Genomic DNA, 18,803 nt, shown 5'->3' with positions numbered 1-18,803 from the left:
AAAATACTTTTGAAAGTCCCAGCTCATCTCATGCTTTACTTGTGATTGCTAATATTACTGCTGACAGTGTTGCTGTGCGTGCTTTAACTGCACCACAAGAAATCAAGAGCTGCAGAGCAGCTGTGAAACCATGTGCATCTTCTTAATGCATACAAGAAATTACATTTCTATTTCGGGAAACAATTCCAGGAAAAAATGGTTGTACAGGAACCAAGTGGAAGCTGACTCCTGGGAAGTGTTCTCCTTTCCCACACACAGACACCAGACCCCAACAGCTCAAACACTCCATCCGACCTCTCCTACCTCCAGACACATCAGTGCAGAAGCCCTGCTCTCTTTCTCCTCTCCCTTCCCGTTCTTTCTCCATGAGATATGTTGATGATCCTCCCCCTGCTTACCCCACCCCACACCCATCACACCTATACTCCCCAACTTCTCCATCATCAGATAGACTTTGAGCATCTGAAGCCAAAGGGGCAGCCAGAGGGCACATGTAAAATGTCCCTAGGAAGGAGAACAACAGGGCATATTGCATCCTGCCCAACAGGGCACAATCTTCCCTGCCCAAATACCTGGAAGGAGAAGGCAGGGGAACTACTTGCCAGAGAGGCCACCAAAGATGTGGAAGAAGGCGTCCAGAATAAGAGGGTCAGTGGCAACAAGGGAGGCAGAGATGCCTCTCCCTGCTGGCAGCCTTGGCATCCCAGGAGGCATTAGAAGCAGGAGAGACCAAGACCTTGCAGGGGAGGAGACACAAGGCTCTTCGGGAAACACTGAGGAGCACTTCTGCCATAGGTGCACAATGAGGCAACAAGCTCTGGCCAGGAAGGTGCCACACTCCAAAAGTAACATTCCCAAATGGTGTATTTATTGTTCTGAGCACTGCAGAGAAGGCCAGAGAGATGGAGGTGTGTGCAAAGGCTAAATCCTAAAAGGATGTGTGACCATCTGTCACGCTCAGGAAGGCTGAAGCACAGGAGATAGGAAGGGGATCAGACACCTATCTAGGAGGACAGGGGCTCAAAGGAGAAGTGCTATGGCATGATGAGCAGACCTACTGTGGCTGTCATCCTGATTGCCCCAGCAAACAGGACCCCAATGTGAAGTGGGGATGTTTGTGAAGGAGCTGCTTGTGACTCCTGCCTGTGGCAGCAAAACAGCAACCTCCCCTGTGGTGCTGAGGTCAGCTGAGGAGATCACCAGACCCAAATCATACACCCTTTTCCTTCCTGAATGACAGAAAAGTGAGTGACGTGAGGTGAAACTGCGTGACCACCCCTCTTGAGAGCACAAACATGCCTCCTGCCAGTGCATGTTTCCTCACTGGAACATAAGTCTTGCCTTGATGGCCTCTGCTCATACCTCAGTTTCCCAGCCAGAAGCCCCGATGATGGCCATATTCAGCCCCAAGGCCTCCTTCTGTGTCCCCACCATCCACCACATTCACTCCAGCTATGGCCTGCTAGGCTTTATTTGCCGCAAGCCTCCAACCCTGCCCCTGATTTATCCCACCATAACTCCTGCCCACGCCATATGTGATCTGAACCACCTCGATACAGATCCTTGGCCTTCGCAATGCTGAAGTTATTCCACGTACTCATGCCAGATAGGATGGCACCTCCCCACCGCCACCTGACCGATGGCTCTATCTATTGAACTTCTCTTCAGGCTTCCTCCCATATTTCCTTTCACCTCCATTGTGCTCTTGGATGTGAGCACCGATATTACAGGCTCACAAGCTGTGTACTACCTGGAGGTTTCCAGACCATACCTAAATGTGGAATTACTAGGTGGGACTCTGAACAGCTTCACAACTAGGTGTCCCTCACATATGACCTCCCAACACACACCTCTCATATACCCACCACCAAGGCTGCTTATCACAGTATCACAGTATCACAGTATGCTAGGGATTGGAAGGGACCTCAAAAGATCATCTAGTCCAATCCCCCTGTCGGAGCAGGAACACCTAGATGAGGTTGCACAGGTTGCTTATAGGTCAGGACAAACGGTTCTGGATCTGGCCGGGAGGACTAAAGGAGAGTTTTGCCCCTTACGTCACTCGAGGTTTCATAGGTTTCCTGTCGCAGCAGGGGGCTTGTCGCTTCTCCCACACTGTGCCTGCATGGGCGCTGTGCCCGCGGGCCGGGGGGAGCTGGGGCAAAGCCAGGTCTGGGAAGCAGAGGGAGGGAAGCAGCATTCAAAGTGCAAAGAGCAGAGTGATGAGTGAACTCTGACGGTACTGGGGTTGGCGCTGGGATGGTCAGTCACTTCTACAGAAGCATCCAAACAAAACAAGCTCGTCTCAGCCCCCACGGACACCCAAGCCACTCCAGTGGCACAACTTTCCTGGTTGTGCTTAGCCCCGGTCAGTAGTTCACATCAGTTAGCACAGCTGGGAAAAGAAAGTGCAAACCTGCCCCCAGCTCAGATGGCTGTGGCTGGGCTCAGCTTGTTTTCTTGCTCGTATTTAGATGACGCAGTACTGGGGAGGAGCACTGCATGAGGTTCCCATGGCCCTCAAAACCGAAAGGGAAAGCAGAGGCAGCTGCCTTGTGACACAACAGGGGCTGTGGTGTCAGAGCTCAGCCTGCACAGGACCTGGCAGCGGCCACGAACCGGCTCAGCTCTCCAGGGCGGCACCTCCGCCCTCTCCAGCGTGTTTCGGCTCCGCACCCAGCTGGATGGGCAGCCTGTAAGTATCCTCTGCTGGGTCCCCCACCTTTTTCGTGCCGCTGGCATCAGGGGGGAGCTGCCAGGAGAAGAAGTGGTGCTGCAGGGTGCAAATGCCTGTGAGGGAGCAGGTCCTTCCCCAGCTGTGGGACACTTTCAGGGCAGTTCCTCCACAGTCTGGTCCCTCTGCCGCTGGCTGGTTTCTCTTTGACAGCAATCGTTAGATTGTCGGCAGCCTGTCTTCACCTGTGGTTTCTCCACAGCCGATCCTGTCTGCAGGGGAAAGAGGGATCCTGAGGGTGGAGTGGGTAGCTTGAAGGAAAGGCGCCAAGTCCAAAGTCTCCTTCCTTTCCCACCGCTCCTGCACAGCATTACTCCCCTCAGCAGCTGTGGAGGGGGTATGCAGGAAAGCCAAGTCTTCTGAAGGGCTCTTCAGCGCAAGAGAAGATGCCCATTCCCTCACCCCTTTGCATTCAGCCTGTTCACTGCGGTGGGGTCCAGCAGCTCCACAGAGATGTTCCTCCCTGCACAGAGGCCACATCCTGCACCAGAGCTGCGTGCCCCATCCCGCTGGCTTTGCCCAGGCACTCAGCCAGCAGCTTGCCACGGGGAAGGCACAGCCCCAGCCTGGGAAGGTTGGAGTCCTCACTTGCCCATGAACCAGCAGAGGGACGGGCCGTGAAGTCCCGATGGCACAGAGGGTCCCTATGAGCTCCGTCTCACAAAGAGACACCCCAGGGAGCTCCCGAGCCATGCACATGAAGCCTCTCTCTATCCGGGACACTGAGACACAGAGTTTTCCTATGGTGAAGTCCAGTGCTTCCAACAATGCCTGCCCAAAAACAGGGGGCTGAAGCCAGGCTGGGGCACCCTGTGCCATGCTCGGGTTCCTCTTTCTTGCAACTTTGAGGTAGAGCCACAGACTCTCCCTTCCAAAGGCACAGGCGGAGGAACTGCAGTTGTCTGGGAAAAGCTCCAGCTGGACGCCGGGTGACAGTTCTTTCCTGTTTATCTCCTGCTCCTCAGCCAGGCTGCCTCCAAGCTGGCCTCGGGGGCCCGCGCCACAGAGCTCATGAATGCCATGTCCCGGGCTGCTCCGGTGGCAGGGCGCCAGGGCTCAGCTCGCGTTGCCAAACCGTACATCACCTCCGTGCCAGCTGCACGCTCTCTGCCCCAGCTCTCCCAGGGCACCCGCACCAGACATGGTCTATCCCTGTCACAGTCATACCTGATTTACCTGCTGGGCTGGGCTGGGGATGCAAATCTGCCTGCAATTTGGCAGAGTGAACAGAGGGACATCGCTGGGAAAGGAAACGTGAGCCTTAGAGACATGAGCCTTAAAGCACAGGAAAGGGCAGAGATACCATGGGATTTCCCCGGGCACTCATACACGCAGAGGTCACATAACGGCACAGCATCTCTGCGGTGGCTCTCCTCCCTCCAACCCTACCATTTATTTCCACAAACTTGCTAGGAGTTTAATTCTCTGTCCCCTCTCTAGTAAACATGCGCGACTAGGACAATTTTTAATTGCTTTTGTATTTTGGGGGGTGGGGGGATGGGGGGGCAGATAAAAGGTAACAGGAGATGATTGAACAAAAAGCCCGTGTTTCTACAAGCCTGCCTTCCTTAGGAAACCAGTCTAAAGAAATAGGACAGCATGGGTTGGTGGGCGGGCAGTGCCAGGAGCCGACTGGACTGTACCAGTCCCAGATCTGAGCTCTGCCAGAAGCCCCTGGGGAGCCGGTCCGCTAACCATGAGCAGCTTGTTCTCCCTCTGAGGGCTGCGAGGGAGGATGGCAGGGAGAACGGTGGGCAGGTGTGATGGAGAGAAACAGCAGGGAAGGGGACAGGTCTGTGTCTGGATGCTGTGACCCCCTTCCATGCTGTGCGTGTGCTCCTCCTGGCTATAACTCTGTGGAGGAGGAGAAGTTTGAGACACAGAAGCTTTATCCCTGTGCAAATTAAACATAGGTGCCCCACTCCCAAGTATCCAGGGAGAGAGCGAGTGGGAGGGGGATGCTGAAGGGTCTCTAGTCACCAGCGCTGTTGACAGGCATCGGGTACAGATTACGTGGAGTCTCTCCTGGCACTCTAGAAACTCAGAGGCTGTACCAAAACCACAAGCAGCTGTGGGGTGATGGCCTGAGACATCCAGGACATCGGGATGATATAACACTGGGCAGTGGAGGGAAGACAGCAGGACCAACATTGTGAACTTCTTGAGGGAAGGTGGTAAATGATTCACAGGAGATAATGGTTAGCAAAGGCAGGAAAGTGCTTATTCGCAGAGCTTCAAGCCGGAGGCTGAGCTTGAAGCCAAGTTCTGTGAGCTCCTTGCCCTGTGTTTGTGCCTCTGTGCAGACCCGGGTGGCCGGTGCTGCCATGCCGCGTGGCTCTGCAGCCAGTGATACCCCTTCTTGATGCCCGTTCCCTGTTTTTCAGCGCAAAGCAGAAGCCTGCAAGAGAGCACTGAGGACAGTCCACACCTCCGGGAGAGTAGCAGTGAGTCGGCTTTGCCAGGCAGCCCAAGAGAGGAGCAAGGAGGATGGCAATCACAGGTCTGTCACCATAGCACCCATCTCCTTGGGCCTCAGAGGGCGAGGGGCTGCAGGTAGGTCTGGGGTCCCTCTTTGTGGTGGTACAGCTGCCTGTCCACGTGGGGCATCAGTCCTCAGGCAAATGGAATGGAGGAACACCATGTCTACCAGCATCAGCGGGGAGCAGGACTGTGGGTGATCAGCCCTGCTGTGCCCAGAAGTGTACAGGCACAAAAGGGCCGCAGGGGCCTGTGTGTGCTGGAAACAATTGGCATCAATGGAATATGGTGTCCTGGGGCTGGGGTGGGCAGGGAGAGCTCTGCACTTCAGACCCTGTCATGCCTGCATTTTACTCAGCTGTCCAAAGATCACAAGGGATGTCCTTGTCTGACCAGAACTGAAAGAAAAGCATTTTCCCAGAGTAGCTCTTAACCCCCTCCTCACCAGACAGCAGTGTTTTGCTCCCCTCCCATCACTGCAGTTTGCTGACAAATGCCTCCCTTGTCCAACGTGAGACCATGGTGCAAAGGGTATGTGTGGGGCTAGCGGAGACATACTGTCCTCCCAGTGCTGGTCCACATGTGGGACATCATTAAGCCACCTCTGCTGTGACCAAAAATGCACCCAGTAACATGTGTACAACACAGTCAGAGGTAGGACTAAGACCCTCCTGCTCTACTTGCAAGGGGAGTCAGAGACCTCAGTGACACAGGCTCAGAGCATATCTTGGGAAGGGTGCCATAACACAATGACCAAGGTGTGTCCCCCCTTCATGTTTTGCAGCAGGCATCCCCACAGCAAGCTTCACCATGGTATCAAGAGAGCATGTGGGCACCAGGACGGGTCTGCTGCAACAGAGGTGCACCAAGAATCTGCTCTGTGCGCTGATCCTCCTCGAGGCTGCTGGGACCTTGGCCTTGATGCTCTACGCGCTGCTGTGGGAAGCTGGGAACCTGGTCGACCTCCCTGACAAACGTATTGGCTTTTACAACTTCTGCCTGTGGAATGAAACGGCCAGGGAGCTGCAGTGCCTGGAGTTCAAGCATCTGCAGGTGATGGGCATCAGCCTACCAGGAATGGTGGTAGCCAGGGTTAGTGTGTATGCCTGCCTGGTCTTCAGCATCTTCTACCCCATTTTTGTGACACATGTGAAGTGCACAGAGAAGAGAGAGGGCTGGAAGACGACCCTCATTGTACTCATCATCAAGACGATAATGCTGTCTGGAGGCCTGGGTACATTTCTTCTCCAAACCTCACAGTGGATTCACCCCTCTGATTTCACTGTGGGCTTCCTGGCACTGCTTGGGACTCAGGCTCTGCTACTGCTCCAGATTCTGACTGTCACTATGTACCTCAGCTGGGCCAAGCACACACACCCGTATTAAAGCCCTTTTACTGAGAAGGCCCTGCCTGTTGAGATTTCACAATGAAGAAGATGCAAGAGCTATCGATAACCTGATTTAAAACAGTAATCCTACTATAGCTTTAGTCACTGGCAGGAATTTAATCCTTAGTCCAAAGGCCCATGTCCAGCCATGGTCTGGCACACAGCTGTGTGCGGCGCTCCTGCAGCGAGCGGGCAGCAGACACCAACACCCACAGCACAAACGTGGAAGCTTCCCAGGGAACAGCAGCGTGTAACACACCTCTCGTCCTGGGGCACAGCATCAAAGCAACAGCATTTCTGTCCCTCACCCAGAGGACAGCGAAGGGGACAGATCAGAACCAGCACAGAGCACCCAGAGGGGCAGCAACTCAACTGAGCACTCAACACAGCCCTAACGAGGACAGTTTCCACAAAGCAGCAAAGGATTTTGGTGTAGAGCCCCAGGTCCCTCCCAGATGGTATTAAGGGGCTGAGGCCACCACTCCAGCAGCCTTTGAGACTTCAGGAGCACTGGTGCTGTCTGAGGGCAGCTCACCGCAAACCCAGCTCAGACCAACACATGCCCCATGCAAGGGTGTGCACAGGGAGCCCGGCCAGGGCTGCCAAAGGCCAGGGTACAGTGCCCCAGTGGGGCCACCATAGCCAGAGCACTGGATGGGGTCTCTCCGCCGTGGTGGTGCACAGCACCACTTCACGCCCATGTCTGTAACCTTGCACAAAGGAGAGCCTTCTTTCCCGCCCATCCTCTTTGGGGACACAAGGGTCCATTCTCTCTCCTGATGCAGTCTTGGTGGTGCTTGTTTGACTGATTCTTTGTTTCAATAAAGACTCTCGCACCTGCTTTGGCCTCCTGGGGTTTGTTCATCCCGTTTCAGACTGGGAAGAGGATGCTGAGCCATCCTCATCCCTTCCTAGACCTCCATGCACACTGCCATGGTGTCAGCCCCCTCAGGATGGTCCCTGCCCCTGCCAGTCTGCTACCATCTATGTCTTCCTCAGCTATGGGAGGCATGCCCAAGCCTGGAGGCAAATTCAGCATCAGGTCCAATTGGGACAGCCTGCCAGGCCCCACCGCAGCTATCACAGAGGGACACGGGAACCCCAAGGCTGAACCATGACTATCTGACTGCAGAGCCAGCAAAGGCCTTGCAGGGCCAGCAACTCCCTGCTCCCTTCCAGTCCCAGCACTGACCCACCAAAGGGACACTTAGAGAAACCCAAATGTCCTCTTTAATCTGTCCACGCTCCGAGATGCCAAACAGAATTGAACATAACCTAATCTGGAGCCAAATCCCACTGAACCCAGCACAAACTGGGAGAAGTGAGTGCCCCTCTCCTTTTAGCCCATGGCCTTCATGGGCCTCCTACCAGCTCCATAGGCTACCAACGAGGCACATACCGAGCCCACTCCAGGCCCTCCTCCCACCATCCTCAGTGCTGTGGGAGAGGTCACCCTCCCCACTGTCCCCTTTGCTCCCGGGGAGTCGCAGAGGAGGAAACGTTAGCTGAAGAAGATCTCCCTGACGTATTTCAGAACATCATCCTCAGAGTCCTCCCAGCCTGTCCTCTCTGTATCGGCACCAGCATCAGGAGGGGATGGGAGCGCCGGACTGCGGTCGCTGCCTCCCCCCGCGCTGGCTGTGCTTCCAGGCGCCTCGTTTGGTGTCGGCTGGAGCTCCTCTTCTTCTTCACTCCCGGACCGGCCATCTTCCTCACCTTCCTCACGCTGTAGATTCTGACCAAAGGGAAAACAACCGGATCCGGCTGTGCGTGACTTCCCCCCGGGAGCACCCCGGGGGGGGGGGGGGGGATGCAGCAGCCCGCCATCCCCGCGGACACCCCCTCAAACCGGCCCCCAGGTCCGCGCTGGGGGCTGGTTTTGTCCCGCAGCACCCGGCGGGCAAAGGCAGCTGCGCCGACCCCGGAATACTCCGGCAAGGGCAGGAGGGGACCGGGAAACCCGGGCGGCCCTCGGCAGCGGCCCCAAACCCGCCTCCCGGAGAGGGGCCGCCAGGGAGCCGGGGAAAGGCGGCTCTCCCTGCCCGCGCCCCGGAGCCCTCCCCCCGCGCGTTCGGCTACGGCCAGGGCCGCGTCCCCACCCCCGGAGGGTCCGGGCTCACCTCGGCCAGGACCGCCAGGGCCACGTCCACCAGTTCCGCTTCGTTCATGCAGTACACCACCGCCGCCGCCCTGGGCACCGCACGGGGAGACGCTCAGCGCGGGCAAGTGAGGGTCAGGGCCCGGCCTCGCCCGCCCGCCGCCCCCCCGGCCCCAGCGGCGCTACCTGCGCCCTGCCGCCGCCCGCCGCCGCCCGGCCGCGGGAGGGAGCGCCGCCGCCGCCGCCGCCCGCTCGTCCCCCGGCGCCCCCATCCAGGCCGGGAGGAACCTCCGCCGCCGCCCGCCCTCCGCCATCACCGCTTCCCGGGGCCGCCCTGGGCTCCTCTCGCCGTCGGCAGCCGTCGTCCGAGGGGCGGCGGTGCCGCTGGGGCAGCTCTCCCCCGCCACTCCTGAGCCCTCTTCCCCGCCAAACCGTGAGTGGGGGCGAGCAGCAACACAACCCCCAACCTCCCACGCAAACCCAAGTCACGACAGAACCCGGTGCGGAGGGCCGCGTCCTTCAATATTATAGCCACGGAGCAAACGGGGCCCTCGAACAGCACCTGAGCAAATGGCGCATTTTAAAGGGCATTTTCCGCCCGCGGGGCGCCCCCACAGCCCCGGCAGAGACCCTTCGCGCCGGGCCGGCGTCACCCCGCCCTCTGTGACGTCCCCTCTGTGACGCCACCGCCGCTGTTAGGGCGCCCCCTGCAGGCGCCGCCGCTTCGTGCTGCCGCGGCGGGACCGGCAGCGCGGCTCCGGCTGGGAGCGCCGCGGGCTGCGAGCCGCAGCCGCCGCTCGGGGCTCGGCTTCTCTCGCCCTCTCGCCGCGGCGGGGGAGGCTCCGCGCCGACGGGGCGAGAGGCGAGGAAGCGGTAAGGGGGGCGCAGTGCCCGTAGCGAAGCCTCCACCCACCTCGGCTGGAAGAGCCGGGAAAAGCCCAGCACGATCGCAAGCGCCCCGAGGAGCAGGGTCGGCTCCACAGCTCTGGCCTTACCGGAGACCTGCCCAAGCTGGGGCAGAAGGTGGCCGATGCTCTGCTCTGCTCGGCCAGGTTGGGCCCTGCAGTGAATCTTCTGGGGAGCTCAGTGGGCCTTGGTCCAAGCAGAGGAGGCTCTTTTCCTCTTGCCAGGCTGAGCAGCTGGCTTGAGCAGAGCGTGGATTCACAGAAAGAGGCGTCACAGCCTCTGGGACACGTCCGGTGTGGGACTGATTGGGGAAAAACCCAGGGGTTTAACTCAGGCTCTGCAGCCTCCATAGAGTTACGTAGCCTCCACAGACTCCAGGCGGCCAAGACACGGCCTCCTTTGCTGTGCTGGGTGGCCAGCTGGACCTGCCGGAGGCAGGGACCAGTGCCCGGGCACAGGAGTCTGCTTCTGCAGGTTCATTGACACAGCTGAGGAGATGCCCCCTCGACAGATGTGTTGGGGATTTGTCCCAGGTTTTGGGCATGCAACTGCTGCCACTGGCTCTGGAAAGAGAAAGCTTTTGCTTTCGGCTTGTTTTTTTGCCAGTTGAGGTGCAAGGCCCAAACCACGACAGGCCCTGTGCAGTGGGTACCATGGCCTGAGACAATGTCTTCAGCTGTCTCTCTGTGTTAACTGAATATATTTAATTTCTAGGGCGCTTCTGCATCTTGCTTGTGCAAACGGCCATGAAGATGTCATTCGATTTCTAGCAGGAAAGAAGTGCCAGCTAAACCCTCGTGACAATTTTGGGAAATCGCTGCTGATGAAGGTACATGGAATAGGTTATCCTGTTGTTCATTTGGCCTATCGATTATGCACGGAGCGATACATACCCTACATGATTCTTTACATAGGGCTGTGTACAAACAGGTGTGTCGTAATCAGCGGGGAAGGGGCATATGTTGTCTGATCTTTGAAGACGCTCATACTTTCCAGTGTTGGGAAGATGCGGGAGTTCTGGTGGAGAGAAACGTAGATGTTGGAAGTTACTCCTCCTTTGTGTCTTGTGTCCAGGCAGTAGTGCGCCAGCACAAAGACTGTGTGGCGCTTCTGCTGGAGCGCGGTGCCAACCCTGACCTCAGAGGTGCAGGCGGCAACACTGCCTGTCACTCAGCTGCTGTCATTCTTACCAAATCTCCAGCAGAGCTGTCACTTGAGCACAATGCCTATATTGATGCTCAGAATGAGGTAAGCTTGGACTTTGGGTAAGACTCCTCTTCCCAAAACTTGCTTGACTTTTCCACGTTATTCTAAGGGAGATGTTTTCTCCTTTCAGCTGGGGTATGCTCTGCTTACTGTTGCGGTCACTGAGCCCTGTGAAGAGATGGTCAAGTTCCTTCTTCAAAAAGGAACTGACGTGCATGCTCAAGATAAGCATGAAAGGTGAAGGGGTTGTCAAAAGTGCACGTGGGACTCCTTACCATTGTTCAGGTTGGATTGATGGGAGGCATGGGAGTGAGTCTGGAAAAAGAACCAGGAGCTGCCCACAAGGACCTCCTTCTGTGTGACCTGTGAAAGCAGACCCACACTCGGCTGCTCTCTTACCTCAGGGGATGATTTCCACACTGAGGACTGCGAGAAAGCGTTGGCTGTAGTGCCACATGTACACAGCAGCACACAGACACACACACCCCCACCCACACACCCTGCTCTGGGCAGGTGCTTGGCCTGGAGACCTCCTGAGGTCCCCTCAGTATGAATTGTCCAACGCTTCCGACGTGTTTGGCTGTGCTTTCACTCTGCCTGTGGGAGAGGGGAAATGAAGGGTTTGGGGAGCAAAGAGGGACTGAAGGAATGGCAATGCAGTGTCCCCAGAAGCTGATGTATTTCCTGTCATCTCTTGGATGCTTTAGGACCGCTGTTATGTTTGCTGCTCTCGCTGAGGTTATGAATGTAATGTGACTTCTTCTTTGGCATGGTGCCAGACTTTCTCATGAAGACAAGTTGGGCCACACAGCTGTGTATTATGTTCATCTGTCTAGAAATGCTGAGAGACTGTTTTACATCCTCATTAGAGCAGCTGCGTTCTCAGAATGTCCATGCTGATGTACGTCCTGTTTTGGTAATGTCACCGGGGTTGAATGAGGTGTTGAGATCTTGTTGAAGCTGGGCTCAGTGACGTCTTCTGACGCACCTCTTTCCATGTCAAGACTGGATTTGGAAGTTGAGGAAAACTTCCCCCCCCACCCCCACCCCCCAGTTCTCTCTGAGAATTCACCTGGGTGCTGCCAAGCTCTGCTCAACTCAACCGACTAGCAACTACCTGCCTTTTGTTTTAGAGGGCATCCGATATCCCCCAAGTTAAACTCTTCGGTGGTTTTCCTCCTCTCATGGGTAGCTTTGCACCCCTGGCTGTTCCTTCCCTAAGGTGACTGTGTGTCCTCAACAGCTGGGCCGAAGGAAAGAGCCCTCTTTCCTACTGATGGCAGCCTGGTGATGGGGGAATGAACTGCATTACACCTACGAGCACGCCTTGTCTGGCCATGAACAACTGCCCGGGATCTCTTGTCACTGGATCTCAACTTCATTTCTTCTCCCCCTGCCCCTTCTGCCAGCCTGTGTCGATGGGAAGCAGGAGAGAAGGGTGCCTGGGTAAACTGGGGAGTAAAAACCCTTTTAGAATAAAGCATGGTTGAGGATTGCTCTAGCAACATGAGATGCTTGTTCCTCCCCTCCAGGCTTCTGGTACAGCATCAATGTTGCGTTAATGCACCATTTTGCATAGCAGCCTTGCTCTGCAGCACGCTTTTAATATTTTTTTCGTTTGGGGCTTTTGATTTGTTTTGGTTTTAGTTCTGCTTATGAAGCAAACCTGCAAGTGGTCTCCAGAGCCTCAGCTGACCCTCTGCCAGGGTTGTTAGAAGATAACGCCTATGCACCGTAGTTAACCCCTGCAGTGCTTGGAATGCAACCACGGTGTTGACCTCAACATCCCACTGGGGAGCTCTCCAGACTCTTAGATCCTCAGACTAACCATGGGAATTTCTGAAGCCCTTCGAAGTCAGGACTGGGTTTGAGGAGACATTACCCCGGCTTGACGTGAAGAGTTGCTGCAGCATTAGTGTAGCATCTCGCTGAGGCAGAAGCCTTGTTAGTTGGATGTCAGTCTGCCGGGGGGGCTCGATAGTCTTGCTGGCCCTCGAAATAGAGAGGGGATTTATCAGAGGAGACTGTAGCCAGCAGGGGTGAGTTACTCCATAGATAAGAATACGCACTTGTAGCATGAACACGCCTGTAGTATTTCCGCCTCCACTACTCTAGTAGTGCAGTAAGGGGGTGTGGGGGTGCGTGTGTGTTACCCTTTACCAGCTGGCTATGAATACGGATAGGATGGCTCATGAATAGCTGTTGCTCTTCCAGAAGAGAGGGTGTATGCAAGTGTGGGGTATTTTTACCAAGTGTATTTCCTTCCTTTCTGTATATAGCATTCCTAACCAACTGGAGGAATACGTGGGCTGTGAAAGGACGGGAAAATGTCCTCCAGGAGGCACAGTAGGCCCAGCAGTACTTGACAGCCCTTGCTGTGGGACAACTGCTGACTTTCCCTTGGGCACACTGGATGTCCTGGTTTGAGGATCCAGGTAGGATCCTTCACTGTGGAGGAGGTGATGAGGACAAATCACTGTGGCCTGTAGGACAATGATAAGCTGTCATCTGGACACGGGGCTTGAGGGATGGGGAAAGGCAGAGTAAAATAAGCACTAACAGCAGCATTGCATTTCTTACCTCCTTTGGCACGGCTGGAGCTGAACTTGGCAAGGGACACAAAGAATAATAAGAAGGGCTTCTACAGATATGTCAGCCAGAAAAAGAAAGTCAAAGAAAGCGTACCGTCCCCTCAGGAGCAAGACTGGCAAACTGTTAACAGTGGACGAGGAGAAGGCTGAGGTACCCGTAACTTTTTTGCCTCAGTCTTCACTGGCAGACTCTCTTCCCACATTTCTCAAGTGGATGGACTGCGAGACAGAGACTAGGGGAGCAAAGTCCCTCCCACTGTGAGAGAAGATCAGGTTCGTGACCACCTGAGGAACCTGAACATACAGAAGTCTCTGGGACCTGATAAGACGCATCCCAGAGTCCTGAGGGAATTGGCTGGTATTGTTGCCAAGCCACTCTCCGTGATATTTGAAAAGTCATGGCAGTCAGGTGAAGTCCCTTGTGACTGGAAAAAGGGAATCATTGCACCCATTTTTTTTAAAAGGGTAGAAAGTAGGATCCTGGGAACTACCAATCTGACATGGATCATGGAACAGATCCTCCTAACAGCTATGCTAAGGCACATGGAGGACAGGGACGTGGCTCGAGACAGCTAGCATGGTTTCAGCAAGGGCAAGTCCTGCCTGAACAACCTAGTGGCCTTCTGTGATGGAGTGGCTATGATGTCCATCAGTGGACAAGGGAAGAGCTACAGATGTCATCTATCTGGACTTCTCTAAGGCCCTTTACACAGTCCCCTGCAACATCCTTCTCTCTAAATTGGAGAGAGATAGATTTGATGGGTGGGCTGTTCGGTGGATCAGGAACTGGTTGGATGGTCGCATCCAGAGGGTAGCAGTCAATGGCTCAATGTCCAAATGGAGATTGGTGACAATTGTCCCTCATGGGTACATATTTGGACCAGTACTGTTCAATATCTTCATCAATGGCATAGACAGTGGGATCGAGTGCACCCTCAGCAGGTTTGCAGATGACACTAAGCTGAGGTGTGCAGTTGACGCCTGAAAATCAGAATGCCATCCAGAGGGACTCAAACAAGTTCAAGAACTGGGCCTGTGTGAACTTTGAGTTTAACAAGGCCAAGTACAAGGTCCTGCACCTGGGTCGGGGCAATCCCCGGTATCAATACAGGCTGGGGGATAAAGGTATTGAGAGCAGCCCTGCTGAGAAGGACTTAGGGGTACTGGTGGATGAAAAGCTGGCCATGAGCCAGCCATGTGCACCTGCAGCCCAGAAGGCCACCCATATCCTGGGCTGCATCAAAAGAAACGTGGCCAGCAGGTCAAGGGAGGTGATTCTGCCCCTCTACTCCGCTCTGGTGATACCTCACCTGGAGTACTGTGTCCAGCTGTGGAGCCCTCAGCACAGGAAAGACATGGACCAGTGGAAAGGGTCCAGAGAAAGGCCATCAAGATGATCAGAGGGCTGGAGCACCTCTGCTGTGGGGACAGGCTGTGAGAGTTGGGGTTGTTCAGCCTGGAGAAGGTTCTGGAGAGATCTTATTGCGGCCTTTCAGTACTTAAAGAGGGCTTATAAGAAAGATGGGGACAAATTTTTTAGCAGGGTCTGTTGTGATAAGGCAAGGGGTAATGATTTTAAACTAAAAGAGGGTAGATTTAGACTAGATATAAGGAAGAACATTTTACAATGAGGGTGATGAAACACTGGCACAGGTTGCCCAGAGAGGTGGTAGATGCCCCATCCGTGGAAACATTCAAGGTCATGTTGAAAAGGGCTCTGAACAACCTGATGTAGTTGAAGATGTCCCTGCTCATTGCAGGGGGGTTGGACTAGATGACCTTTAAAGGTCCCTTCCAACCCAATCTATTCTATGGTTCTATGATTATGATGTGTAGGTTTTGTGCTAGTGGCTGGAGCAGAACAAGAGGAAGACGATGAATCCCCTTTTGATTCTGAGGTAGAATCATAGAATCATTTAGGTTGGAAAAGACCTTTAAGATCATTGAGTCCAACTGTAAAGCTAGCACTGCCAAGTCCACCCCTAAATCATGTCCCTAAGCACCACATCTACATGTCTTCTAAATATCTCCAGGGATGGTAACTCACCGCTTCCCTGGGCAGCCTAGTCCAGTGCTTGATAACCCTTTTGGTGAAGAAATTTTTCCTAATATCCAATCTAAACCTCCCCTGGTACAACTTGAGGACTTTTTCTCTTGTCCTATCACTTAGGAGAAGAGACCTACACCCACCTCGCTACAACCTCCTTTCAGGTAGTTGTAGAGAATGATAAGGTCTCCCCTCAGCCTTTTTTTCTCCCAACTAAACAATCCCAGTTCCCTCAGCTGCTCTTCATAAGACTTGTTCTCTAGACCCTTTACCAGCTTCGTTGCTTTTCTTTGGATGTGCTCCAGCACCTCAACATCTTTCTTGTAGTGAGGGCCCAAAACTGAACACAGTATTTGAGGTGGGTCCTCACCAGTGCGGAGTACAGGGGGACAATCACTTCCCTAGTCCTACTGGCCCACTATTTCTCATACAATCCAGGCTGTTATTGGCCTTCTCGGCCACTTGGGCACACTGCCGGCTCACATTCAGCTGCCTGTCGACCAACACCCCCAGGTCCCTTTCTGCTTGGCAGCTTCCCAGCCACTCTTTCCCTTCCCTGAAGGAGGCAGTGGGGCCCCACTGGGGCTCACTTGCTTTTTGGCTCCTTTCCCTTTGCTGCTGCTACTTCTGCAACACTCTCGTAACTGCCAGTGCTGCAGGCAAGCTGTTCGGTTAGGACTGGGATGAAGTGAGGTCAAGCTAATGACCCAGGTCTCCTAGCAGCTGGCCTTTGAGCTGGATTTCTAGTATAGGATTGAAGCAGTAAAGTTTCCCAACAGTTGCAATCCTCTGAACTCTAGAAGACTAGTGCTGTGAGGATTGCTGGTTTTCTAGCACACAGCTGTCTTCTCCAGATCCAGTCAGTGTCAAATGGTTGCCCATAGGGCCTACAGTCTAGAGGTTTAGCTGCTTCTGCCTAGGTCCTCTCTATCTTGGGCAGGTGTACTTCAGCCCCTTTTGAAAGCCCTCCTCAACAGATGCCTAACACGCTGGCTGTGTTTGCCCTTCGTGATCTTTCCGTCACGTGATACCATTGCACGTGTTGGCTAAAGTGGGAGCTTTGTGCCTGGAAATGGGTCGATGAGGAGTCTGTGCCAGTTCTCACACGTGTCTTTTCACATGCTGGACTGGAGACTGGACTTGGGAGGTGTTACCATCTTTGCGGAGAACACTGTCTGCACGTTCTGCATATGGGTCCTGTTCCTGTGCTCTGTGGGTGATGTATCTTTTCTATTTTGCAAGTGTGGGAACGAAAGCAAGGAAGCAAAGAAGCTGGCCAAGATGAAATGCTGACCAGAAGCACTTCTGGACGAAATGCAGGGAAAATCGTTGCACTGGAGGAAGAACGTACCAGGCATGGCTTTTTAGTGCTTTAAAGAAATATCACATAGAATAGAAATGAAGCTTTACTGAACTCTCATGTAAAAGCACGTACATAACCATTTGTGAGCATATTCAAGCCTCGCATTTGATCTTACAAGGTGCTTCAGTGCATGAGCCTATGGCTTTAAAAAACTGCCAAAGGCCTTGCAGATGCAGGCTGCCTGCAGTTCTCCTGGGAAGGAAGGAAGTCTTTTCTTCCCTTGTTCAGGAAAACTTTGGGCTCTGCAAGTGATGTGTAGCGCTAGAGTGCTGGTTGTTCTTAGTAAGTCCTGGCCTGTCACACATGTTACACATAGAATCGTTTAGGTTGGAAAAGACCTTTAAGATCATCAAGTCCAACCCCTAAACCATGTCCCTAAGCACCATAGACACCCATCTTTTAAATACTTTCAGGGATGGAGACTCCACCACTTCCCTGGGCAGCCTGTTCCAACGCTTGACAACCCTTTCATTGAAGAAATTTTTCCTAATATCCATGTAAACCTCCCCTGGCACAACTTTCCTTTTTGACCATTTCCTCTTGTCCTACCGCCTGTTACTTAGGAGAAGAGACCGACCCCCACCTCGCTACTACCTCCTTTCAGGCACAAAGCAAGCCATGGCTATGCTGCTTACATAAGAGTATGCGATAAAGGCCAACTGGTGCTTTGCTTCACTCTTTCCTTTCTCATTTGCTGTGCTGGTTGAAGACACTTCTGGAGGGATCTCAGACAAAGCTGATGGTGTATGCATGGAGAAGGGGAGAGTCCCAGCTCAGTTTCCAGGGAGAAATGAAGAATAGCTGTTCTGAGGTGGCCAATCAAGTTGGTAAACTAAGAAGAAAGGTGAGCTCTGGTTTGTTTGGTGGATGTGAGGCGATTACTTTTTTCTGCTGGAGCCTGTGTGATTCTTTTCCTACACTTTTTTTCTGTGTTGCTAATGTCCTTTTGGCTGTATTTTGCAATTGACTGACTTCTCTTGATACTCCTGCTGCCTGCTTTAATGAGCTTTTTACCTGAGTCTGACCTCAGCTGAAACTGTAGTCTTCCTTGGGCTACATGCAACACACAAAACTGCAGACTGTATCCAACACCTCCAGGTACAAAGATAGCAACAACCTTGTCAGACACCAAGTGATGTTAAGAGGTATGATGCCACCAGTGAAGAATGGCCATACAGTTAGCCAAGCAAATCTTAATTTCAGCCCCCAGTTTGAGACCTCAGAGTGGAGAACCATCATGCTCCAGGGCTGGCTGAGCAACAGTGGAAGCTGCCAGCTATGGAAGTCCACCTGGCCCAGTCCCCATCTCTTCAAACACAAGGAGAGCACTAGCTAGGTGTTACAAATTTGACAAGCCACTCTTCACAAATACACCAAAGCACATTTGGCAAAAATAAGTCCTCTCCGGGCAATCACCCATCACATTGGTGAACATTAATGGATATCCAGGCTCCAAAACCAAAATAGCCTTTAGAGGATACCAAAGGTAGCTTCAAAGAGTAAATTTGACCCGTTCTTCACATAATTGAGATAAGAGCTCTGCCAAGAAACAGTTCTGTAAACTCCCAATAATGGCCAAGGACATGAGCAGCAGTAAGCTCCATGGCGATGTCTAAGCAGATGAAATGTGGCTGCTTAGCCGTCCATTCAGAGACTACGCAATACCTGAGCAGAGCAGCTGCTCTGATGTTGGGGAGGCGCAGGGGGGAGGCAGCTTCAGTGACAAAGAGCACAACACAGGACCAGACTGGTTCTGGCCCTCCCTCCTTCCTCCTATCCGCCATCAGGTAGCTGCTAGGCATTATGTAGCTTCTGAACTCCAACACAAGTATTTCTCAGCAAATGCTCAGGATCTCTCTTCTTGCTGGTAGCAGATATCGCAAGAGAACACAATACATCCAAACAAAACGCAACTGGTTTTGCTCCTAGATGTCTTGCGCTGGTTCCCCCCAGTGTGCAGGTGTCAGCGCCAGAAGCATGTGGTGAAAGCTC

At 53.8% G+C, this 18,803-nt stretch overlaps 2 protein-coding genes across 2 annotated transcripts; one reads left to right on the top strand and one right to left on the bottom strand.

The window, feature by feature from the left end:
• The first annotated feature begins 5,188 nt into the window (after positions 1–5,188).
• On the top strand, positions 5,189–6,644 carry TMEM140 (transmembrane protein 140). The gene is made up of 2 exons (XM_082490666.1): positions 5,189–5,287; positions 5,997–6,644. Exon 2 carries the CDS (start codon positions 6,023–6,025, stop codon positions 6,596–6,598), a length of 576 nt encoding a protein of 191 aa, XP_082346792.1. The 5' UTR covers positions 5,189–5,287; positions 5,997–6,022; the 3' UTR covers positions 6,599–6,644.
• A 1,255-nt stretch (positions 6,645–7,899) lies between these two features.
• On the bottom strand, positions 7,900–9,341 carry CYREN (cell cycle regulator of NHEJ). Its single transcript, XM_082490649.1, has 3 exons — positions 8,885–9,341; positions 8,721–8,790; positions 7,900–8,335 (listed from the first exon to the last, which is right to left on the bottom strand). Exons 1-3 carry the CDS (start codon positions 9,010–9,012, stop codon positions 8,102–8,104), a joined length of 432 nt encoding a protein of 143 aa, XP_082346775.1. The 5' UTR covers positions 9,013–9,341; the 3' UTR covers positions 7,900–8,101.
• Positions 9,342–18,803: the final 9,462 nt, after the last annotated feature.

Source organism: Vanellus vanellus (assembly GCF_965231255.1).
Source record: "Vanellus vanellus genome assembly, chromosome: 1".
NCBI lineage: Eukaryota > Metazoa > Chordata > Aves > Charadriiformes > Charadriidae > Vanellus > Vanellus vanellus.
This window is presented reverse-complemented; position numbering and strand designations above follow the sequence as displayed.

Bases quoted from the DNA above. Each gene is read 5' to 3' on its own strand.
- CYREN (XM_082490649.1), bottom strand. From the start codon at position 9,012: ATGGCGGAGGGCGGGCGGCGGCGGAGGTTCCTCCCGGCCTGGATGGGG. The intron at 8,791-8,884 runs GTAGCGCCGCTG...TGCGGTGCCCAG, and splicing joins CGGGCGGCGGCAGGGCGCAG to GGCGGCGGCGGTGGTGTACT. The intron at 8,336-8,720 runs GTGAGCCCGGAC...CCCTTTGGTCAG, and splicing joins CCCTGGCGGTCCTGGCCGAG to AATCTACAGCGTGAGGAAGG.
- TMEM140 (XM_082490666.1), top strand. From the start codon at position 6,023: ATGGTATCAAGAGAGCATGTGGGCACCAGGACGGGTCTGCTGCAACAG.